We start from the raw sequence: 25,501 nt of genomic DNA on the forward strand, positions 1-25,501 counted from the left end.
TTAAGTTTATCTTTTGTCTTTTGTTATTATGTAACCTGGTTTGGCAGAATGCCTTTATTTCTCAGACCATCCTTAATGACTTAAATGCAGTGAAGTGTTTTGATAAGCAGACCTTTCTGTGGGTGGGAAATAAATGGATGAGTGACAAATTAATGGAATTCGGTCTCAATTTTTAATCTGCTTTTATATCTACACAGATACTATGTTCTCTGGATCTCATCAATGTAAAACAGATGTTTGTAAACAGCCTCATATATTTCAAATATTTCACTCTTCAGATGAAATATACATTTACATGTACATAGTAAATGTTCCGATAACCCATTTTTACGTTTTAAAAAATTTTTTTATATAACATCTTATAGTTACTTCAGAACTTGCATTGTCTACTGAATACATCTTTGTTTTGATTGATATAATATCAAACAAGACAACTGAATAAACATTTCACATATTTCTAAACTGTATCAAAGGAAGGAACAGGTTTACCAAAGAATGCTTCATTCACTATTACACAGATGGTTTTGAGTTTAAAGAATTGGGGCTTGTTGTTTCTCTGCAAGTGTAACTGTGCAAATCATTTTACATTTTACTCTTAACTATTTGATAGACTTCATATTCAAGGCAAAGTTCAGAAAGATATAATTCAGGTCAAGGTCATATGCAGAGATCAAAATCTCAATCATGTTTTGTAATATTTATCAAAAGAGGAACTTGATGAACACCTGTTTACTCTTTAGTTTTAAACAATTGTTTAATTTAATTAGTATTTTACAAATGATTAACAACATCCAATTATGAAACCTTTTTAATAAAACAAGATGTGTTTGTGAAGCACTGATGCTCCCATATGGCAGCTTTTGGAAAATGTTAGTTTCTCACACCAAGTCACACTCCAAGGTCAAGAGATGAAAAATGTTGGTTCTCTAAGAAAAGGCTTGTCTCAATAATTATACCTGTGAAAAAAGAAAGCCCAAGCACCCGAAACCATTCAAATGTTATGGACAAGATAAAACTTTATAAAATGTAGGTCAGACTCCAAGGTCAAGGTCAATAGATGGTATGCAGGTGAAGGCCTTGCCATTACATCTGAAATGTTAATTAAAAACCCTAGCTCCAATTGTTCAAAAAATACTGCCAATATTAAATTTTTCAAAATTAAATCAAACTCATGTTCAAGGTCATAATCGTTGTTCTTGTCATAATGAATTCATATGTGAAATATAAAGGCCCTAGTACAAACTGTTCAAAAGTTATGGCCAAGGTTAAAGGTTTTTTTAAAAAGTTGGTCAAACTCATAGGTTCAGGTCAAAAGGTAAAAAATATTTAAATACATTGTACATGTATTTGGAAATATCTTGTCAGATTAGTAAAATATGAAGTATGAAAGCCCTACCACCAACTGTTTAAAGGTCAAAGTTTTTAATTTTTTGGCAAAAGTGGGTCAAACTCCAAGGTCAAAGCCATATGTATTGATACCCCAAGGAAGGCCTTGTCACTAAGAATACTCATGTGAAATATAAAGCTCTAAGCACTCATGGGCAAGGTTAAAGTTTTTGCAGACAGACAGACAAATGGTCAGGGCTTTAACTATATATCCCCAAATCTTCAAATATGGGGGCATAAGAATTTTATTCAATAGATGGACAGTTTAATAGAAGTATGGTCTTAATAATATGTTCTCTTTTAGGTGTTCTGAGACAGTTGAATGACAGTAGGACACAGCTAGAAGAATTGTGGGCCAATCGAAAGATGAAATTAGACTTGTGTTTACAACTCAGACTGTTTGAGAGAGATGCTCTAGAGGTATATTGTATAGTACATTGCATAATATGATAGGTGAAATACATTTATAAACTCTGTTCAGAATATATTTATTAGGTTTGAGCAGGTGGTCTAAAGTGTTCAGTCTGGTAGTCCATACATCCATTTACCAATCTTATAAATACTTGTACAAAACATATTTCCTCCTACTCTATACAAATAGGGCATAAAAACCTTACAAAGAATGAATACAGTCTGTGCTGGAGGTCTACCCAGCACAACATTAAGGTGACATATTTGCATGAAAACAGTGATCAGTGATATAAGATCCTGGATTTTTTCTCTATCAGGTGTCCTCCCAGTTAGAACTCTGGGCGGAGGAACTCCAGCATCAGGATCTGATGTCAGACGGGGCTAAATCAGAACAGCAGCTCCAGATCCATAACGACAGCGTGCTTCACATGCAGAACTGTACTTACGACGTTCTACAGAGGGGGCAGGATATCATCCAGGTACAGCTCACGCGGGAGACCGCTGGGATCAGGCAGTGGATAGCATGTTAAACATGTTCTTAAAGCTATGAATTTTAAGTATTTGAAAGTGAAACTATAGGGCCTTTAATGAACGGGCTTTCACATTTTCAAAATATCAATTTCCCATGAAACCTCCAGAAAACTTAATAGGTACTTAAAATAATATTGCAGTATTTGTAATCAGCTGATAGTGAATGCAGTTTTTAAATTTTGAAATTTTAAAAATGAACATTGGACTTGGTAAGTTTTTAAACTCTGTGTCATCATACTTGAGACAATTAGTGTAACTTACTGGGCAAGTGGAATTTTGAAGTACCAGAAAATCTAAACACACCCCACCCATGATTTTACTTGAGTTTCCCACCAGAGCTCATTATAAAGTAGACATTTATATGATAGATTCAGTAGCTACATTGACGTGCTTTCAGAACAATGGAGAACGGGAATTTTTTATTGAATACACATATAACTGTTAAAGCTTCATCGACTGACTGTATTTGACTATAGATATTTGAGAGTAGTGGGATCCAGCTGATGGCGGACACTCAGTACGATGCTCCCTCCCGGATCCAGGCTCTGATGGAGTATCTACGGGAACGAGAGCTGGACCTTGAGACCATTGCCGAGACCAAGAGACAGAGGCTGGAACAAGGGGTACAGCTACAGAACTTTGAGGTGGAGGCCAGACAGGTAGGTAGAAGACCAGGTAGATTATCATGGTGAAACAACATGATTTTAGAGGATACAAGTTTGTTCATTTTAATAAACAAGGATGAGTTAAGGGTAAGCTAAAGTAAAACTAAATTATTTAAAAGCAATTGATTTTTGACATCACCCCCCCCCCTTCAAAATGAAGAAAAAAGAATAGCACAAACAGTTCATGGAAGGAATTTACACTAGCTACTTTCTGAATTTATTTTTGGAGGGAAAATTTAATTTTGGAGGGAAAATCTATTTCTAAGGAAGCAAAATATCATTTTTCTTTAAATCTCAGATGATATCTGACAGAAAACATTGATTGAGATCTTAAGTTTTGACATCTGAATAAATAACATTCCTAGGAATTTCCATTCAGTAAAGTGTTTCTAGGTTGTTAGAAAACACACATGTGTAAAATTAAAAGTGCAAGAAAATCTGAGCGCCAAAATGAAATGTTCACAAAGAATGACAATTACTGCATACCAAATCCTTTTTGACAAAACATGGAAGATCATGATAAGCAATAAAGATTAAAACTATTGGCAGGAAAAAATAAGAATTCACTTGGCGGGCAAACTAAATCTACAACATTAGAATTACTTGGCTGAAAGAAATGCTTAAGGCTTACATGAATAATTATTTCTTTTGACATTCGAAGCAAGATAGTGATTGAGAAAAAGTAGTTTATGATTGGCTGAAAAAGCTGAATATTAAGTAGCTAATATTTTGGCGGGTAGCGTGAATACAATAAAAGCTTGTTTTTGCGGTCAGTGGCAATTCTGTTACAGATTTGATTGTAGGCGATCTACTGAATAGCGTTAATCCAATAAAAGCTTACTTTTGGCGGTCTAAACAGTTTAGTTACGAATTTAATTGTAGGTGATCTACTGGATAGAGAACGGAAAGTCAATGTTGGTGAGCAGCTTTATTTGTCCAAACTCCTTAATGGAGGCAGATCAGCTGAGGAAGGAACATGAGCAGTTTATGTTAGCTATTGAGGTTAGTAAACTTTTCTCAAAATGCAGGGAAAACTTTGGAATATCTAGAGTTGAAACGTTTTGAAATAGAAACCAAAAATTTAAGTTTATTTAGAGTATTAAAAGTGGTTTAAATTTTCTTAAGATGATTAAAATTTACTGTACTCTTTAATGCTTGAGATACTTACAGGATAGTTGTTATATTATGAGTTGATGATTTTCTTCATGTCAGATTAATTTGTCTCAGAAAAAATATTTCTTCATAAATCAAATTGGAAAACACTGAGAAAAGAGTAAAAGTGAAAAATCAGCATAATTTCTTTGTGATTATTTTTAGAAAACTAATATAAGTATGGCTCAAGTGACAAACCGAGCGGAGAGTATGATACAGAACAACCATTATAACTCGGACCTGGTGCGGGCGATCGCGGAGAATGTGACGGTAGCCTGGCAGCAGCTGATGTATCACACAGAGGAGAGACATAAGTTAGTGATGGCCTCCATGAACTGGTACAAAACCGCCGAACAGGTGAATGGCACATTTGTCTAGAATTTTATTTAGAAGTTAGTCAAATACTGAAATTTCTTTTGAATACTGATGGAAAAAAAGATATATAGAGAGAAGATGAAAAGAAAGCTGAAATCCTGTACATGAACGTTCTGATGATTGGTGAAAGTTTTAAGTAAATGAATGTTTTACATGTAGAGATTAAACTTATCTGGGGAGAATCCAAGAAAAGCCTTGGAATAAGGACTTTTGTGTTCAGTTGCTTAATGTGTGTTAATTTGTTTTGTAGGTATGGTCAGTGTTGGAGAGCCTGGAGAGAGACTACAGGAGAGATGAGGACTGGTGTTCTAACGAGCGAGTGGCAGCTCAGGACAAGGCCGCTTATCTCCTACAGCTCATCAACAAACATAACGAGCAGAAGGAGGCATTCCTAAAGGTCAGTATGTGTCAGGACAAGATGTTAAAAAAGAGATCAGTGAAGAGAGATAAATGGGGCATGATATCAGTCACAGAAAAACTTATTTTATTGATGGAATCAATTCAACATAATTAGTAAAAGTGAACAAAAAATATTGTGATGTATTTTAATTTTTTATCTCACAATTGGTATTTGTAGGCTTGTACACTGGCCAGGAGAACTGCTGAAGCTTTCTTGAAGTATGTTAACAGGAATCTATACACGTTTGGTACACAGATCAAGTTCAGAACTGTGGATCCAGGAAAGCATGTCAAAGGTAGGATGTACATCAGTGTAATCAAACCATTCAAAGAAAAACCAACAGAAGCATTAGTAACCTAGATTTCCCAAACTTCCCTATTGTAACAATGTAATAACTAGTGTGTGACTATTGTAGCTTGCCTGGATCAGTTGCTTCACCAGGAGAATCATGTGATAGAGAACTGGACTGTGAAGAAGAGGAAGTTAGAGCAGTGTCATCAGTATGTCCTGTTTGAACAGAGCGCTAGACAGGTACCTTTATTCTATATGTTTGTCTCTGTTCAGTAGTATAGAGATATTTAATATGATGGAAGGGAGATAATGCTTCTTAATACTTCCCTGGTTTAGAATTTGTGGAATTCGGATAGAAAAAAAATTATTTTTAATTGAAATGTGATAAATTGCATTGTTTTTTTTCTTATTTCCTGATAAATATTTTTAAAAATATCTTAACAGTGATATAACTTGTTATAATTTTCTTTACAAGGCCATAGATTGGATCTGTGACTATGATTTAATTTGTAACTATTTTGTTACAAGGCTATAGATTGGATATGTGACTATGGAGAATCTTACCTAGACAGTCACAAAACTCTGGGCTCCAACCAACAAGAGACAGAAGCTTTACTGAAAGAACACTACGAGTTCCGGAGCAGAGCCAAGGTATATCATGTAGCCTTTTGTTAAATGAGATTCTGTGCTTATTATAATACATATACTCAAAATACATTGTATATATGAAGGTATCATAAAAGGGGGGAATATGATGTTCAGCACCAAACAGAAAGTCTTTTCTGGATCAGCCAAGCTGAAAGGGCTAAAGAATTTTCTTGATAAAATGGTTTTCATCTATTTATCTTTCAATTTTTTTCAACATTATTTTTTTTCTCTTTCAGGAGACAAAAGAAAGTGTTAATTTACTTCTCCAGCTTGCTGATGGATTTGTAGCTAAGGGTAATTTACATGCAGCTAGCATCAGACAATGGTGTAATGCAGTGGACAAGCGGTACAAGGACTTCTCCTCACGCATGGACAAATATAGACACAAGTTAGAGTCCAAGCTGGGAGTCCAAGAACAGGTGCCTGTAAGTAACCAATCAAAATGTATTTATAGTAGTTATGGTGGCCAAACTGATATAAATTGAAAAAACATACAATATATTGACTCGTCCATGGTGTAAAAATTATTTTTGCTTAAAGCATGAATACTGATACAAATGTAACAGAAATTTCATAACATTTTTGTTGTAAGTTAAGACATACTGAAGTAAAGATAAATTTCTGTGAAATGTCATAAAGTATATGTACTATATCTGAGTGGTAGATAGTGAGTACTGTGTGTATTATAGGAACCTAAAGAGAAAGAGGAGCAGAGACACAGTGATTCCTCCCTGGAGGATAAGGTCCTGAATCAGGCCCCCAAGGAACTGACAGAGGAGAAACGCCGATCTGCCAGGAAGAGGGAGTGAGTGTACAACACTGTATATTACAATTAAAAAAGGTTTTAAACTAGGAAAAAAAGAGAAAGAAAGGTGATTTTTATTATTTTAGAAAATGAATGATCTTGACATTCCCCTGGTTTCCTGTAATACATTATCAGACAGCACAGGGTCTTAGTCATGGCTTGTGATTTGAAATGATAAGTTTGCGTAATTGTCCATGTCAGTCATTTTTGTGCATTTATTAATTTTTATGTTTTAGGTTTGTGATGGCTGAACTTTTACAAACTGAGAGAACATATGTTAAAGATTTAGAAGTTTGCATCAAGGTATGGAAAGTAGAAAGTTTTTTATCACAGGCGACCGATTTTTAAAAGTAAAAACTTATAACAAAATTAATTGCAGCAACAGAAACAAATTTCAAATTGTGAATGGCATGTCAGATATATTATTTTGTTTTATATTCCAGACATACCTGAGTGAAGCTATGGAGCCAGATAATAATGTCCCACTTGGTATATACGGCAAACATAAAATCATTTTCTGTAACTTGGAAGAAATTTATGACTTCCATAAAAAGTGAGTATATAAAAAAAAAGTAAAAAGAAGAAATATGTTTTGTTAATTAGTGTATTTACTAAATATCTGTAGTAAAAATGTAATTTTGGTATGTGTTTTATTTTATTTCAGTATATTTTTGAAAGAATTGGAGAAATATGAGACTATTCCTGAAGATGTTGGCCATTGTTTTGTCACTTGGGTATGTTGGTGTGAAAATATCCTTACAAAATTTTTCTCAGATTTACAGAAGATTTCCAAACAAAGAAATGTATTTTTCTGGTACATTGTAAAGATAGAATGTAATAATTTTTTTAATAACATTTATAAAATCTTTTGTGTACAGGCTGAGAAGTTCTCTATTTATGTGACGTACTGTAGAAACAAACCAGACTCAAATCAACTGCTGGTGGAACATGCTGGCTCATTTTTTGAGGTAAAGGGATATAACCCATTTTTTCTGCATTTGATCTAACTTTCAATAGCTCTAGTATCTTTTCAACTACAGTGTTTGTATCAATAAATATACTTTTGAACTGAAAACTGCTTTAACTTATTTAAAGCAGCTAGAAATTGAAAATTTCAGAATATAAGTTCACAAATCAATTACTTAATGGGTATGATTTATCATTGATTATGCTAACAGCTAAGTAGAAATTTATTTTTGTGCGTAGTTCACACTTTCATGCAGTTGTTATTTGGACTATATATTATTAAACATACTTCTTTGTATGCATTTAATTAAATCTTGGATAAACTCGTTATTCTGTCAGGACATTTTCTCTGTTTGATAGTGGAAAGTTGTGATGAATTTATTTGAAATATTTGTTGACATTACTGGTAGATTTTTTTAAATGTAATTTTAGGAGGTCCAGGCCAAACACAAGCTGAATGAGCCCCTAGCATCTTACCTGATCAAACCTGTACAGAGAATCACCAAGTATCAACTGCTGCTCAAAGATCTGCTTTCCTGTTGTGAGGGGCACAATGGGGAAATCAAGGTTTGGGGCTCCTTAGGGTTGCAGCTTTTGAATTATGATTGATTATGATTGCATGGCTTTACTTTTTTTCCTTGTATTTTATTTTACTGAAAAACTCAGTAGCATTTGTACTTTTTGTTTAGCAATTTGCAAGTTTTATGTAATTTGAAAATAATGCATTTTTTTTTATAGGTTTTCTTGTTTTGTTAATTTGCAAGTACATCATGCAAGACTCTCCTATATATTCCAAGATTTCAGAATGTCCACTCACTTTCAAAATATGAAACTTCTAGTCCTCTTTTATGTACATGCATGTATAGTACAAATGCATACACCCTGAATTTGTTGATTTCCTACAAAGTCATATGAAATTTAAAGAATTTAAATGTCTGAAAAAGCTCTAACTTAAATTTATGTAGCAATCAGATTCTTTGGTAGACAGATGAGAAGATGTCCAGGTAGAAAATATTTTACATTTTTCCTAAACCCAAATCCAAGCCATCCCACAATTTCCAAGACCCTGCATAAACAAATTTGAGTACACCTGATTCCATTTAGATTAGGAATTAAAAAAAAAGGAAAAAGTCCTGCATGATGTAGAATTTTTTTGTTCTGTTGGATTAATGCATTTTATGCCTGTACTAATATGAATTGTAGAACTCTTACAATAGTTTAAGAAAAGCCATCAAGACAAAAGACTCACTGAGGTACTATGAACTCTTGGTAAGCAGTACATGGCTTCTCGGGGTATTCTGAACAGTTATAGATTGAAAATTCTTCCAGACCAACTCCATAATTGTGTTACTTTATCAGTGTACAGGAGGGAACAAATATTGAAAAACTCAGACAATTTTTTTTGATAATTCATTAATACCATATATAAAATTTGTATGGTTTGAGAGTTTTGCAGTTTGATCCTTCAAAGGCATTAAATATAATATTTTTGTTCATTCTACAAATTCAAGAAAAAATGAACAATGCACGGTGGAAATCACCTGCTGTGTATATGTGCTAGCTGTTTAAATTATTTTCTTTAGAAAATTAAAGAGAAATACCCAGGTTATAAGAAAAATGTAGACAGAAAGGAAAAATACCCCTAAAAAGGTAATTGGAGTGGTGAGGGGAGGGGGGGGGGGCAAGAGTAGGCTGTGAAGAATTTTCATGAAATGTAAATACACATGTAATTTTAATAAAAAAAAGATAATGTGTTTTTCATTATCAAATTTCTGGAACCTGATTCAGTGTAAAATATACATGTAATCATTCATAAAAAAAATATCACATTGTATATCTAAAATCTCACTGACTTGACATGTCATTTATAACATTTACAAACAGGTCCCCATTGGAATAGGACTCATCATAAATTTTCCCTATGGTACACTCACTGGCATGCTGATTTTCTCATCACTAACAAAATTTCATTGCCTAACCAATTTCAAATTGCATGGATTGCATTAAGATGTTCTTTAATTTCATAAGTATACATTGTTTTATTTCCTGTGACTGGCAAAGTGTTAGATTTGGTTTATTGGTTTTTAGATCCTTTCTCTTAAAGTCATTTTGGTTTTGATTGCTAAATTAAAGTTAGTTTTGAATTGTGCAACTTTAGGCAAAAAAAGTGTTAAGTGGTAGTTAAAAAACAAATGAAAGAAAACCTTACCTCGATGTAAAATGGATGGAAAGGATTGAGATTGAAACTGACAATTAAGACATATTTCATACTATTTTTAACGTTTAATTTCTGATTATCATTATTAATCATGTTCTAAAGCCAAAAAAAATGATTATCATTTGATTTCATGTTCTCATTTTCATGTAATTTTGACTGTTATCATTGTACAATACTGAAATTTCCGTCATCACCATATTAATAGCGTTTCATTATTTTGCAAGGAAAATCATTTATCATCAGTACTTTACTACTCTATAAACAAAACCGTGTTTATAATGTGTTTTTAAATCCTGTAACATTTTAACTGTATTACAACAGGATGGGTTAGAGGTCATGATGAATGTTCCTAAGAGGGCAAATGATGCCATGCATCTGAGTCTCCTAGAGGGACTGGAGGAGAAACCTGAGGCCCTGGGGGATGTTTTCCTCCAGGATCAGTTCACTGTGTGGGACCCCAAACAGCTGATCAAGAAGGGGAGGGACCGCCACCTCTTCCTGTTTGACATGTGTGTCATTTTGTCCAAAGAGATGAAGGACAGCAATGGCAAGGCTAAATATCAGTACAAGTTCAGGCTTATGGTAAGTTGGGGCATCTTTCTTGCTTTTCATAATTCTTTAATTGCTTTTGTGGAAATATATTAATGCTATGAACAAGGAAAGATTTCATTTAACATACATTTAACATCCCTAAATTTTAGAAAAACAATGATTCAATTTATTCAAGATTTGCTTTGTTTCTTTTTTTTTTTTTGAGTAGATATATTTTCAAATTTAATAACATGTTTCAGTTGTCAAATGCCAGTAGCTATGATGCATATTCATTGATTATGTAAAATATGATAACCACCCTTACATGTACAATCTTTTATATTTAAAAAAATCTGTGTTTCAGATATCAGATATAAACATCACAGAACATATAGAAGGGGATGAGACCAAGTTTGCCCTGTGGACTGGGAGAGTGCCTATCTCAGACTACAGAATTATCCTTAAAGCCAAAGACCTAGATACCAAACAGAACTGGGTCAAGAAAGTCCGTGAGTTGATGACGGAGAGAATGCAGTATATACCCAAGGCTTTGAAGGATAAGCCGGCCATGCTGTTCAAACCCACCACCATCAAGCCACTCCAGGCCACCAAGGCACAGCTTCTTGCTTTCCCAAAGAGGTGAGGCAGAATGTTTTATTTTCATGTTTTCAGAGTACCGCTCAACCAATTTCAACCAATTTTGGCACAAAGCACCTATGGGTGAAGGGGAACAAAATGGTTTGTTCCCATCTCGCCTTAACTGTAAAATTTAGCATTCCCATTTTGCCTTAGAAAGCTCTCAGGTGAATTAAGGTGATGAAGATTTAATATATCTAGCATAAAGTATTTTTTGGTATTACACATATTATTTCATTCACAGTACTGTAGATCACTAAATTTTCGCGACACCTTATTTTCGCGAGATAGTCATTGACTCTTGATAAGCGAGACAAAATTTTCACGAATTGTGATTATTGCTTTATATAATCTTAAGGAATACTATTATACGCAAGATCTTATTTTTCGCGAGCACACTGTCTCGCGTAATTACGCGAAAATAAAGTTCTCACGAATAAAAAGTGATTTACAGTATTCATAAATCCCCATTAATTGTTAAATTCATTCTAAAAAGTTTTATCATTTAAATTTTTATATCAACCCAGTAATAATACGTACAAATTTTTAAAATTCCCATTTCGCCTTAGTACTCTTAATCCTTTTCTTACCTGAATTTCTTAGTTAAGGCGAAATGGGAACACACCGAACAAAATTTGTGAATTTCATGGTCCCTGCCCTCCTGGGGCCTGAGGGGTGAGGCCATAACCACTAAAATTAATGCAATGTTTAAAAATCTTCTTTTTTACACTTGGACATCAAGCAGTCAAACTGTTGGCATGATTGTAATCACCATTGAGTCCTCTATCAAAATTTCGAAATTCATGGCCCCAGGGTCGGGGTTCTAGTGCTAGGGCGGGGCTAAATAGATTATACAGTGAAAATGCATTATTTCTTTGAAAATCTTCTCTGCTCTTGGGCATTGAATAAACTAATAAGTACAAAGTCATAATGAGCAAGAATGTCCCTTCGAAAATTGTGAATTTCATGGCCACAGGGTTGGGGGTTCTGGTGATAGGGCAGGGCTCTATTGGTTATATAGTGAAAATACATTAATTCTTTAAAAATCTTCCTCTCTGCTTCTGGATAAGCAAACTTACTAAATACATAGTTATAATGAGCGAGAATGCCTCTTTCAAAATTGTGAATTTTCTGGCTCCAGAGTCAGGGGTTCTGGTGTTAGAGTGGGGCTCTATTGATTACTAGTATATAGTGAAAATACATTAATTCTTAATAAATCTTCTTCTCTGCTCCTGGATATTGAATAAACTTACCAAGTACATGTACATGGTTATGTTGAATAAGACTGCCTCTTCCAAAATTGTGAATTTCATGACCCCAGGTTCAGAGCTGCCAACCCTTACGATTTTGGCGTAAGTCTTAAAATTAGCATCCAAAATACGCCTTATTTCTCTCTATGATTTCAGTTTTTCTCCTTCAAAGTTTATAATGGTCATAATGTTGCAGTTTCTACTATTATAATTAAATACATTGGTTGCTTGTATCGTCGTTTCGATTTTAGATGGCCGATCGCATTCATGTCAAAATTGTGCCTCAAATCCGATTGCATGTCCATTTACAAAACATCTTCAGCGGCAGGGGGCTGGGGCGGTCCCCGGACCATGCCTTACTATTTTTCATTTCAGAATGTTGGCAGCTCTGCAGGTTCAGGGGTTCTGGTGTTATGACAGGCACTATTGATTATATAGTGAAAATGCATAAATACTTTAAAAACCTTGTCTTCTGCTCCTGGGTATTAAACCAATAAACAAAGCAAATAGTTATGATGAGGAAGGATGTTTCTTCCCAAATTGTGATTTTCATGGCCCCTGGGTCAGATGTTCTGGTGTTAGGATGGGGCTTTAATGATTATATAGTGAAAATGCACGAATTCTTTGAAAATCTTTTCCATTGCTCCTGGGTATTATGGCGATGATCTGTGTAAATATTTATGATGTCCAAAATGGTCAATTTCAAGGCCCCTGGGTCAGGGGTATGGGGGGGGGGTTGTTGGTAAGTATCTTCTCTTTGATACTCTGCTCTACCTCTCGGTATAAAGTAACCAAAGAAAGCATGCTAAGTGTATGATTATGATAAACAATTGTGCCTCTTTCAAAATTGTGAATTTCATGGCTTTTGGTTTAAAACACTAACCAAATTCAATTGCTGGAAAGTTGTTACATGATACTCAGGTGACCTATAAGGCCCGAGGGCCTCGTGTTTGTACAATATAGATTATGAAAATGTGGATTGGTCTCAAGAACACTGAGTACTACAGTATATAGTGTTTAAACCTGTGTAATATATTATTTAGGGATATAGAAGACGTGTCCTTTGATGACTCTCTACCGATCGAGAGAAGAGGATCTCTAACCTCGATGATCTCCATGACAACCACCATGACAACAGACAGCAGCAGTAGTGGAGGAGAAACTGCTAGGGTAAGTCAGGGAGAAAGAGAAAAAAATGTAACAGAAGGAAGTAAAAAACTGATAAAGTAGGTCAGTTGGAAAGAAGAGAAAAAGAGAAAAAAAGACAGAAAGAAAACTTAGTAAAAGATGAATAGGGAGAAAATTTAGGTCAGGGATGGTAAGGATAGAGTAAGTATGGATAGAGAGAAAAGCCAAATCAGAGGAAGGAAAGAACACTGTCATTAATACACAGAGGAAAATGGGGAATGACTTTACTTTACCGGTCCCCAGAAAAACGCGCTAAAATGTAGTGTCGCCGAAGGCGACTTCAGTATATATGAGATCGCGTGTGCGATGGAAAAAAATTTTAAATACGAGTTTTTTTGGCCTTTTGACCCAAAAATCGAATTCAACGGTTAAAAGTTTAGTTTAAAACTTCATTTTTAAACCTCGTTCTCTTAAATTAAAAAATGAATAAATATTGTTTATTCATGGAAAAAAAATCGACAAAGAATAATTCTGAATGAAGCCCATGCAGCACATGCTTAGTGTCATTTCTTTCGGACTTAGTTAATCTTCCATGTAAACAAACGAAGGAAATGCCTATGAATCTGAATTATGATCTTGGAAAAATTACAGAAACGACTGAATTTCTTGACTTAACTAAAAGAAGGATTCACTAACCCTAATCCATCGGATGGTATGCAAGGACTAAGACGTTCAGACGAAATCTCCCGGACAGTTGCTAAACTAACCCTAATCAGTCGAATAATGTGCGAGGACTCACCCTTATCTCTCGGATGGACGCGAGACTTACCAAAATCAGTCGAATACTAGTGCAAGGACTAACCCTAATCTCTCAGGTGGGTGCACGACTAACCCTAATCAGTCGAATAGTGTGCAAATTTAACCCATTTCGGTTGAATGACGTAGTTGTTACGTCATAGTCCAATGAGCGCGAGGATCTTGCGGATCTGGGGACCGGTAAAGTAAAGTCTACCCGAAAATGGATAGAGAGAAGAGCTAAGTCTTTGGGAGGAGAGAACAGTTATGTATAGGAAACTATGCAGAAGTTGTGAAAGAGTCATTATTCACTTTATAAGTAATCATTATCCTGTTTGTAAGTAACCATTGTAACAAACTATGAATCCGGAGAAATTTTTTTCCAGTGAATTCACCAGTTCATTAAAAGATGTAAAGAGTTTTTAGGCTCATTACGTTTCCTATGAATTATTTTAGAGTTACCTCCCTTGACTTTTATCTGTCAGGGTCTATGAACCGCTCACCGCTTTATTAGATCAGAGACAGTAAAATGAATACATAATTCAATACAATTACAAGAGAATATAAGATTATATGAAGTGGGCATAACTTGATGGGAATCACCTTTGATCTTGATAACTAGATGGAATAAAAGGTGGCACTTATTTTGATGTGATGCAGCTCTTATCTGGCACATCAAAAAATCAGAAAATCTCAGGTTCTGATGTTACATGCTTCTTGAAAAATTAAGCTTGTAATATAAATCTTCCTGATAACACAAGTGTCAAGTGCACCGGTATATCCTTATAGTTGAAGCAAAAATCTCGCATGTAGTTTTTGATGTCTATCTGTTAATTTCCCAATATAACACATGCATTGTATGTGATGAACAGCTCTGCTTGAGATTTCCTGGAAAGCCTTTGATATATAAAACTCTCAGAATTAATTTGCCACAGCAGGAATATGGTCTGTGCCTACAATGCTTTTTTCCAGTCATGTTTAAACCTTCAGCCTTTCCATTTATCCATCTGTCAAACTTTGCATTCAGCTCAGTATCCATATAAGGAACTGTTAAAAAGATTTTTATCAAAAGTCAGATTTTGACCCTTATAGGTGAAATACATTCGACTGTAGATTTTCCGAAATAATCTTCCATATGACTTTGACTTCACTATTCCTCCTTTTGCATTCAGTAACATACTGTAAAGATATTTTTTATCAAGACAAAGACTAATATATATTTAGAAATTGTCAACTGTTTTTTTTCGACCTTGACCTTTCTTATGACCTTTATCTTTTTATTTCTCATTTTGCATTTATTTTCCTTTTTTTGCTACAAAAAAAAATGTTTGCACTAAAAAGGTCAGTTCTGTATATCAAAAATGTAAAAATTATTCCTTGTTTTATTATATCTGACACCAAAGGTGTCTTATGGAACATTCCATGCTGCATTACAAATTTCCCCTGGATGGGGTGTTTGTGCCCTACGAACATATTCTTATTACATGTATTTTAATATAGCTAATTCTTGGTGAGCATTAGAAGCTGATATGCTCTTTAGTGACTCATGTAAAGTTCTTCGCTGGTTACATGTGATAAAACAAGTAGCAGATTTTAACAGACATTATTTTTTGAGGGAAAATGGATGCATTGCATGGGGAAAGGTTGGGGATATGATACTGATAAATTCAGTAGATATTTCCCTTTTCATTTCTTCATAATAAATACATCATGCATCATACATCCCCATTAATTTCTATCATTTAATAATTTTACCTCCATGGATGCTTCATTATTTCTGCAAGCAAGTAAAGAAAAATTCTTCAGTACTGTACTAAAAGCACTTTATGTTGGCACATTTTATTTGAACTTGTCGTTGAAACATTTTGTAAAAATCAAGTGCCATAGAAATAAATTATGAAGTAATGAAATATTGGAAAGCCACTGCATTTTGATGGGAATGTTTTATAGCAAGGGAATTTAATTTATTTGGTATTTTTTCATCAGACAATCTCCTCAGCCTTGGTTTATTTCCAAACAAACTGTGCTGGAGAAGGGAGGTGTAAAAGCTTCTGCTATGCCAGCCGTAAATTAAGCCATCTACATTCTGTATGTTTAGTAATTTGTTGGGATCTGGGCAAAATCACAGTCATTTATGCAAGAAGATTCCTCCCGTATTTAATAGGATGTTGATTATATCGGTAAGAAAAAGGAAGCGAGATCATAAGACAGTGTTCAGAAATCGGCAAAAACAAAAACTGATCATTACTTACAAGCCCAGAATACAGGGCAGGGGGGTTCTAACAAAATCGACAGCTTAGAAGACCAGGCTAGCGTTCAGCAATGTCTTTGATTGATGTAATGATGGTCCTGCCAAAAACCAAATGAAAAGATCAAAATCCTGTCTCCATTATGGCTTGGGTTGTTTAGTTAATTTGGCAGAGAATGTATTGGAAAGTTGACAAATGGAGGAAAACTGCCGGGTTTCCATATGTACTTAAAAGAATTCAAATAATTTTGGGGGAGTTTTCAAATTCTATTGTTCTTATAAAGTAATTACCCTGTAGTATTGGAACTTGGTATTTATAATTTATATATTTTTTTAGTTCTTTCTAAGTCATAGGTGGAACAACCAATATTTTAGTTTAACAGTTGCATTTTCAAGTGTTTCAGTTCTTCTGAAGTACCCTAAGACATAAAGGAAAAAATCACAAAGATATTCCAGATGTAGAAACATGTGGGGACATTAATAGTTTTTATTACTTCGTTATTTACAAAAAATTTTTTGGAGGGTTTGGATGAGTGTGAAAGAATGGTCAGACTTTATGATCTCATATCTGCCAAGCTCGTTTCTTGTTACATTCATCTACTGCTTACAAGAAAGTTTTTTTTCTGTGTAGAATTATTAAAGCAAAGGTCAGGAAGCTGTTTGAAGCTTCTATATTGCCAATAGTTCTGTTGTGTAGTGCATAGGGAAACTCTTTGAATACAAACATCATATTCAATATTAGTACTGAATTTTTTAATGGAGAGGGAGAGATGTACACCATCAAAATTTTTATCCCCCTGAATTTGTCAGGGGAATTAAGTGTTTGACACATCTGTTTCCCATCCTTCTGTCCTCCTGTCCTTCCATCCCATTTTATTACTGCATTTACCCCAGGTTCAAAGAAATTACTCAATATATTTTAACCTTGACTTATGCTATTGCCTTGACCTTACTTTGTCACATTTTTTAGCTTAGTTTTGAAGAACCACATCAAGATATTTTTATTAAACTTCATATGTTGCTTCATATTGAGAAAAACTATTTAACTTCATCAAAAGTTATTTTTACTTTGACCTCTCCTTTGACCTTGGCCAGACCTTAGCTCAAATAAACTGTTTTATATATAGATTTTATGTAAGCTTATGCACTGATACATTATTTGATGTAAATATAATCTATGTCTATTTTTTTTCTTGACCTTTCCACATTGACCTTCGACTTGACTTTTTATTGTGTATTAAACTCACTTTTCAAGGTATCTTCATCAAACTTCATACAGTTATATATAAATATTCCTGTTGCATTACATTTGAACCCTTGACGAGGCATTCTGAGGTATACCTGACTTGTGATGATATACCAAGCTCTGTACCCTTAGAGATGACTAAGTCTGTCTGTTAGACACAATAACTGTATCTTGTGGAGAGGAAAAATAATGATTTTGTTTAACTTTGACAGAGGGGTAGAGAATTACATGAAAAATTATGTTGTTTTCTCTGCCTTGTTCAGTAGGTGTCCAGGTTTGTTACTCTATCAACAGATTATATCAGTCAGTGTTTATTTATGTGCATAGTTCACACAGTTAATACATTTACCAAGTTTTTTATGTATATACATGTAATAGAAAACTGTATGAGAGCAAGTGGTTAGACTTTGGAATTTGTCAGGAATTTCGTGTGTTATTTTATTATCTCTTTAACACTTTAAATATAACTATGTGTTTTGGAAGCCTTTGTTCTTCCTGATTCCAAAGCTTATCTATCTATATGCAGATGCATTTAAGTTTGATATAAATAGTTCATTTCAAATTACCATGAAATAGAAATACAGCTTTCAGTTTAGAGGTAGTCTCATAAAGAAATGCACATAAATTGAAAAAAAAAAAAAAAAAACTTTTGAACAAGGGATTGTATTGCGCATTTATTAGCAGCAAATTTTAAACAAGAAAATGGTCTTATTTGCAAATAAAACAGTTTTTACAATTTCTACAAAAATAAACCATTCGAAATGATTATAAGAGCTTATGTCAAAATTTTCATGCTGAAACCATGGTTTCAGAAGAGATGTCTAAAGGATCCATCAAATAAAACTTTGTTGTAGCATGCCTCTTTTAAGTTGAATGGAGAAAAAAAACCCAGCTGACTGAAAACCAAACCTGATATCATTTCCATGTGTAAATTCCCTGATGCAAAACTGACATCGCATTACATAAGTGTAGTAACAATGATTTTAGAGAGGATGTAACAGGTTTTTTAGATTTGGTTGTCCAACTGCGAGGCGCCATTTACCCAATACACCAAGCTGAACATTGCTTGTCATGTAACGAAATTATCCCTCCTCCTCCCACCACATCACAAAAAGCAATACGACCATATACACTTGAAAGTTTAGAGGATAGGTGTGTACTTCATGATGAATGGCATATGACAGCAGCAGATTATCTCCTATATTACTATAATGGTAAACTCAGGATCTTTGTTTGTGTAAATTATTGAATAATGAATATTGCTTCATAAAACACTTTTTTTGATGAATCTCAATTTTGAATGTAGAAAATTACGCGGATTTCTTAGACTGTCACTATATGCCTTACATTTGAATTAAGTACGCTTGGACAAATATCCGCGGAAAATTTGAGACCGCGTACATAGCGTAAAATAATACCACGCGGAAAAAAGTACTTCTACAGTATTTGAATGTTTAGATCTTTAAGCTTATTTTTACAATTTTTCGATTTTGTACAGATAAGAGGGAAAAATCAATATCCCATACGTCAATCATATTTTGTTTAGTACTCTTTAAATATATATATTTTTTAACACACTTTACAAACGAGAAAGGTACCATTTCTCAGTGGAGATTACTTCCCACTTTTTCATCATATCGACAATTTACTCTTGGCTGGCATCATGAATACCTGATTTAAGATATGCAAATTCTGCAATTCTTGTTTTCCATCTTGGGAAATGGTGAAGAATTGTCCCTAAATGCAAGCTTATGTTTGTATTGATTACAACAATACTGCACTAATCAGATGTCCCCAAGAGTAAAGTGATATTTCACCTCCAATTGGGGCATCATTTGCACAAATTCAATATTTGCTTTTGCCGAGATTTATTTTTTCTGCCGCTACATCGGAGACATTGAGCTATTCTTGCTGAGAGTTATGTCAGCTTTTGTTTGTGTATGTGTATGAAGAGAAAAAATGTGAGAAAAAAACTGAAAGCAAGTAGAAAATTTTTGACGTCAACCATTCGGTAGATGACGTTATTGTTTGTCAATATGATCCAATACAACAGTACAGTGACAGCGTCTATATAGTCCATATGGGGATGAAATCAATGCGTATCTTAGCTGAGACCTCCAGCTAATTTTTTTCATATTAAGAACCTTGACGCAGCATATTCATATACCTGAGTATATTATCAAAACCTTGGGGAAACACAAGCTTATTTGATTTTATGCTGATTTTTCTAACATAAGGAAAAACAGTTTTTACCCTGCCAGAATGGGGGAGAGAGAAAAACAGCCGATTGAGGATTGAGTACTGCTGACCTTCTGAGAAAACATGTGTTACCTTTTGATATGTATGACTTCTCTGTACATTAGCTGAGTGTTACAGTGATCAGGTAGTTATGGATGTTTAAGATATTACTGTCGGAAATATACAAGTCAAGTATGGTGGATTTTTTTTTTTCGGTGGAAAGCTTTGTCTTGACACTGCTTTAAGCAAGCTTTGATATCTTTGGAAAATTCATTAGGATTTGTCTCGTATTTTTCATAGACTAATGGTTTGTGTGAAGGGAGATTTCGGTACTTATACCACCTGACATTTTGTATAAAATGGATTATGTGTCTGTTTGTCTTTTTCATTACGGAAATTCTCTTGTGGTGATTATTTGACTTGGTACAGGCATATTGTCAAGGATTATCAACTGTGCGAAAGTTGGATTAGGCAGCAGACAGACATCTCTGTTAGATTGGACGTCTACTGACCGGTCAGCTGTATAAAGTCTCGGTTGCATTCTTCATTCCGGTGGAGGGACCTCGCGTACGGACACTCTCAGATCTACACAAAAATTAAACAGAAGCTGGGAAGTGTGGAGATATTTGTTTCCTCATTATTATTGAAGTATTTTGGTATAAATATACGTTCTGACATTTATATTGGCCTGGAATGTGGTGCGTATAGAGTGAGTCTCTATATGAACTGATATCTACAATAATTCCATGAATTATCTTGGAGCATAAAATCTGCCCTTGAAGTAAAATAAAATAGCATCCAGGAAATTCTCTGTGATTTGCTGGTAACATGGCGTTTCAGTATATTGGAATGATGCTTGTTCGAATTGCCCATTGGAAACATGCTAAAATAAAAAAGGTCAGTTAATGTTTGCCTCAGACAACAATTACGAAAAATGTTGATAAATTCAATAAATTTTATTTATTTTTCCGTTTTTGCAAGTCATATCAGTTGAAAATAAAATATTACATTTAAAAAATTATATATGGTAACATTTTGTGTGCTTAATGTATCTGGAATCAATTAATGGAACCCACTGCTATTGTTACAGTTAAAAAATTGTTATGTACATATTATCATATACTCAATAATATTGAGCTATCTGAAGTGAAACTGTGTGTTCAAAGATATACACGCTTGTATATGAGGTACTGTAAAACATTAATTATGCGAGTCCATCAGCTTGCAAACATTTCCATTTGCGTATCATAATTTTCAATGTACTAAAAGGATTATATCACAATAACCTCAGCTCACATTTTGTCTTCCTTACGGTATTAATCATGTTAATAACAGATAACTATATCTCATGTAAATAAGTACGTGTCATATAAATATAGTGATCTACATTATACATTTATATCAGAGATATTAAATAATTAAAGGTAGATAAAAATATCCTCAGATTAAAGTAGTTAAAATCGCAAAAAAACACAAGCACACACATACAAACACACAGACAAAACAAACACATCCACCCTTAAAAAGCTACATGTCAGAGATGATAATACTTTACTGAATCTTTATTGGTTTCTGAATGGATTTACTACATAATCTGAGTTACTTTATTCTGATGACAATAACAGAATGTTAAGCTGTGAATAAAACCAGTTATGTAAGACCAGAAGGCCTTAATCAATGGATCTTCAGAGTTTCGTGCTACACTTTTTTTTTACTTTGTGTCTCTAAGCTTTTACATCAAAAAACTTAAGTTTATATAAACAAAAGTATGTATTTCTGTATGAACTTTATAGTGTACCCGGTAAGTAAGACAATGGATATAAAAGAAATGCTTATTATATAATAAAAGATTTTTTCTGTCTAATGGAAAAAGCTTGCATCACCAGATTATATTTTTCAAATGAAATACAGGGATCTGAAGTGTTGAGAAAAGAGTGTGTTTGAAAGTGCATGTAATTAAAGTCCAATATTTTAACAGATTTAAACACAAAATTGACAGACAAAACCATCATTATTATAGTCACTAATTGAAGAAGAATGATAGATTTCAAACTAACTGAAGACTTTAGCTGAACAAAAGCCATAGCACAATGGAACAGCTTCTCCTTAATTGAAGGCCATAAATAATTCATAATATTATTTATTACACCTGATAAAGAAAATTCAATAATCTATCATATTCTTTGAATTTGTAAGTAGCGCTTTTTTTGTTTTATTTGTTTGTTTTTCTTCAGTGTCATATAAATACAGTGAACTTTCAGAATTGAAACTGTGGCCATTACTAAAATAACCCTACATTCCTTATTAGTCATTAATTTTTCAGACCTTGAGGAGAATGAGTCTATATATACTTGAATATTCATGTAAACTCTTGATACCTATCAAAATATTTCCCTCATATAATTTAGGATAAAAACAAGAAGTTTGTCATTTAAATTCAAGGATTTAATTATTGCTGTTGAATTATGATCAGTATCTCAAATACCATGGATATTTGAGTCCCAATCACTTTATGAATTTATCTTCTATATATCTCAAAGCAGCTGATATCTCATTAAGGTTTCATCTCATTGAGTTTGAGATAATGAGATTTGACTGTAATTGCTAAAGTAGTAAAAAGATCAACAATATAATGAACAACGGAGAACTAGCTGTAATCAACTGTCTTTTATCCTTAACTTTTTACCCTAAGCAAGAAATAAAACTTGCTACAGGAGTCTATGGAATATGTTTTTTTATATATTCATGTACATACCAATGGGATTACAGAAAATAGCTATCAATTTCACACACAGTTTTAAAGAATTTTTTTTTCCATTACAGAAAGCCCTGCCTTCAGACTTGGATATAAGCATAATAATATGTCATGACTCATGTGAAACCATGAATCTGAAGTTAACAAATGTTAAAATCTGTAGCTAATATTTGTAATGAAACAAATAAATGAAGAGAACAGTACTGATATTTTTTTCCTTCCAGGGTGATGTGACCATAGTTCTGGAGGATTACTCTGCTGGTAACAACTCTGAGGTGACAGTGACTAAGGGTCAGCATGTAGAAATCCTGGACCCAGCACCAAAAGGGGAGCCTAACTGGTGCCTCGTGAGAGTGCTGAACATGGAGGACGGGGAACCAGCAGAGGGACTGGTGCCCATCTCCTCCCTGAAACCCATACCTGCCCTCAAACAACAAGGAAATCGCGACAGTATGGGAGAAGAGGGTAAAACTATAGAATATGACTGTTTTGACAGATGGAACAATTTTAGTAGCATTATTGCAATACAAGAATTGTTAATTCCACTGAGGAATACAGACCCGTCATGATGAATATTAAGTCTTACACACATAGATGAATTTCTTTCTCTCTGACCCACCTCATTCAAATTTATTGGTAATTACTTTAATTTCATAACATTTTAAAAAATTCTGTCTTTTGACTGAAAGCTAGATAGGATCTGAATCTGTTTGATCTTTTTATAGATATCTGTAATAACATCTACCTAATGTGTGCTTTAAATCAGAAATGTTCCCATCGTTTGATTTGATTCTATTAGAAAAAAAACTTGTAAACAATTAGATCTAAAAAAGAAGGTACAAGAAGGTACATGGGAAGGAATTTTTATTAAGGTGCTGGGGTATTTAGGATAGCCTGAGTTTTCCTATATATTAAATCTACACTGCTGTCTTAATGTTTTCACTGAAATTTTTATTACAATTTCAGATTCCAAAAAACAAATTCAGGGTTTTACTTCTAGTCTTTATCATATATTTTGAAAATTGACATTAACAGTTAACATACAGGGAAGCTTTTCTGAATCTTAAAGAGGTGTGTGAAAAACATGACCCTCATCACCGTAAACTAGTCTGTATATTTATTAATAGAAAGATTTATGTCTTGGTAAGTGAGATATAGTTTTATTTTTGTCCTTTGATAACACCATAGTGCCTTTATAGATATGGCTGCAACTGAGTTATGGATGAATTGAGATTTTATTATTGTGGATAATTGTAGATATGGAGGGATCGACCACTAGTACCTCCCCTATTCCAAAACGACGGGCGGCCAGCTTCAAGTGAGTCTATCAGTATTGATTGGCAATGAAATTTATACATCACAGTATATCTTGAGAGATACACATCTGGTAGATTTATTGAGAAGTAATAGATATTCTTCAAATGTCTTACAAGTCAGAGCTTTTGCTTCTTTATAACAGGTGAATTCAAATTCATCTGAATTATGGTTGTAGAATAGAAATGAAAATTTATTGAGATATTTTTTCCGTTTTTGCAATTTTTGGCAAATAATAATTTTTTTAATATGTATATAAATCTTAAGTTTAATATTGTAAATACCATGTTTACAGAAAATGGTTAACAGCACCAAAACGTGTCAGTCAGAGCAAATTACCTGGCCCCCCAGGATCGGAGAACAAACCTAGACTGCCAATTAAACCCCTGCTGCATAGAAAACTGGTAAGTACTACATCACATTACAGAACAGGTGATACAGAAAGATAACTCCTACACAACAAAAACTCACAAGACAAAGGGAGGTAAGTGTTTGTCTGCTTGAATCTGAAAAGAAGTTAATGTTATTGGACAAGAGGAATAATTGGTTGATGTATTTATACTTGCAAGTGTCGGAATCACAAATGGGAAGATGCCAATTTTTCTCTTCCTAGTTTCTCCTTCAACCTAGGAATGGTTTGTCTGCAGGCATTGCTCTTGTCAGAAGTAAACCACACAAATTGGCATTGTGGCAGATATAGCAGAAATAGTCATGCTGAAAATTTATTTCTGCAAGTTCAAAACACCTATTTGCCTTTGTATTTGATGTGTGAGTAATGACAGGCCATTTGTTAGGTTGTTGTTTCTTTCACCCTTGGTGGTGCTGCATCCTTAAAATGCCCTGTCTTATCTCCCTTGTCAATCCCTTCATTTGTGATCAGGCTAAAAAGCTAATTTTGAAATGAGGATTGCCATGTGTTACATAACACACTTCTGTGTAGGAATGAAAACTTTTAAAACAGGAATTGTTTACAGGAAAAGTAAAACAGCTCACAAGAATTAAATTAAAACCTGCTGTAGGGTGCTACTTTAATTGATTTCTTCATAAAAAAAATAAATGAGTAGTTTGGGAGGATTTCCAGTGTGATTTTTTGTGATGCAGAATACTTTGTTTTTGAAAAAGAGGATTTCCCATTCTTTTTGTAGTCAAATGTGAAAGAAGCTTTGGTACACCATCATGATGAATATTCATCAGTCCATCATTTTTTCTGGTTTTGTTATATTATAAGTATTTAAAATTTTCATTGTCTTCTTCAGAACTGAACAGGACCAATGTCAACTAAACTTGACACAATCCATCCTTGTGAAATCATTCAGAAAATATTCAGAAAGATTCTTTTCCACAAACATGCATTCATGGTCATAAAAGACCAAACAATGCATTATAGATACCTCTGTTCAAATAAAGACTTAAACTGACTTCAGATGCTGGATTTGACCTACATTTTGTGGAGGAATGACAAGTTTTTAGAACAAGTCCTTTTCCCAGAAACTGCAAGTCTTATCAGACTAA

The 25,501-nt window shown here is 33.9% G+C and overlaps 2 protein-coding genes across 3 annotated transcripts in view; one reads left to right on the forward strand and one right to left on the reverse strand.

Annotated features, from left to right (window-relative positions):
• LOC134251903 (uncharacterized) overlaps positions 1 to 25,501 on the reverse strand; it is a 280,050-nt gene that overhangs the window by 210,832 nt on the left and 43,717 nt on the right. The window lies entirely within an intron of this gene.
• The window catches only part of LOC134251884 (triple functional domain protein-like), an 88,986-nt gene that overhangs the window by 27,955 nt on the left and 35,530 nt on the right, over positions 1 to 25,501 (forward strand). For both annotated transcript variants that reach the window (XM_062734307.1, XM_062734306.1), the window contains 23 exons: positions 1,691 to 1,806; positions 2,115 to 2,276; positions 2,805 to 2,987; positions 3,876 to 3,995; positions 4,311 to 4,502; positions 4,771 to 4,917; positions 5,098 to 5,215; positions 5,336 to 5,451; positions 5,740 to 5,862; positions 6,096 to 6,284; positions 6,549 to 6,664; positions 6,901 to 6,967; positions 7,108 to 7,217; positions 7,329 to 7,398; positions 7,543 to 7,632; positions 8,063 to 8,197; positions 8,834 to 8,899; positions 10,170 to 10,430; positions 10,744 to 11,018; positions 13,309 to 13,435; positions 22,900 to 23,140; positions 23,933 to 23,993; positions 24,285 to 24,393. In XM_062734307.1, coding sequence (XP_062590291.1) covers positions 1,691 to 1,806; positions 2,115 to 2,276; positions 2,805 to 2,987; positions 3,876 to 3,995; positions 4,311 to 4,502; positions 4,771 to 4,917; positions 5,098 to 5,215; positions 5,336 to 5,451; positions 5,740 to 5,862; positions 6,096 to 6,284; positions 6,549 to 6,664; positions 6,901 to 6,967; positions 7,108 to 7,217; positions 7,329 to 7,398; positions 7,543 to 7,632; positions 8,063 to 8,197; positions 8,834 to 8,899; positions 10,170 to 10,430; positions 10,744 to 11,018; positions 13,309 to 13,435; positions 22,900 to 23,140; positions 23,933 to 23,993; positions 24,285 to 24,393 — 3,194 coding nt within the window. The remainder of the gene's footprint in view (positions 1 to 1,690; positions 1,807 to 2,114; positions 2,277 to 2,804; positions 2,988 to 3,875; positions 3,996 to 4,310; positions 4,503 to 4,770; positions 4,918 to 5,097; positions 5,216 to 5,335; positions 5,452 to 5,739; positions 5,863 to 6,095; positions 6,285 to 6,548; positions 6,665 to 6,900; positions 6,968 to 7,107; positions 7,218 to 7,328; positions 7,399 to 7,542; positions 7,633 to 8,062; positions 8,198 to 8,833; positions 8,900 to 10,169; positions 10,431 to 10,743; positions 11,019 to 13,308; positions 13,436 to 22,899; positions 23,141 to 23,932; positions 23,994 to 24,284; positions 24,394 to 25,501) is intronic.

The sequence above is a fragment of the Saccostrea cucullata genome, unplaced genomic scaffold, assembly GCF_032062105.1.
Source record: "Saccostrea cucullata isolate Sc308-1 unplaced genomic scaffold, CSIRO_AGI_Scuc_v1 ctg599, whole genome shotgun sequence".
NCBI lineage: Eukaryota > Metazoa > Mollusca > Bivalvia > Ostreida > Ostreidae > Saccostrea > Saccostrea cuccullata.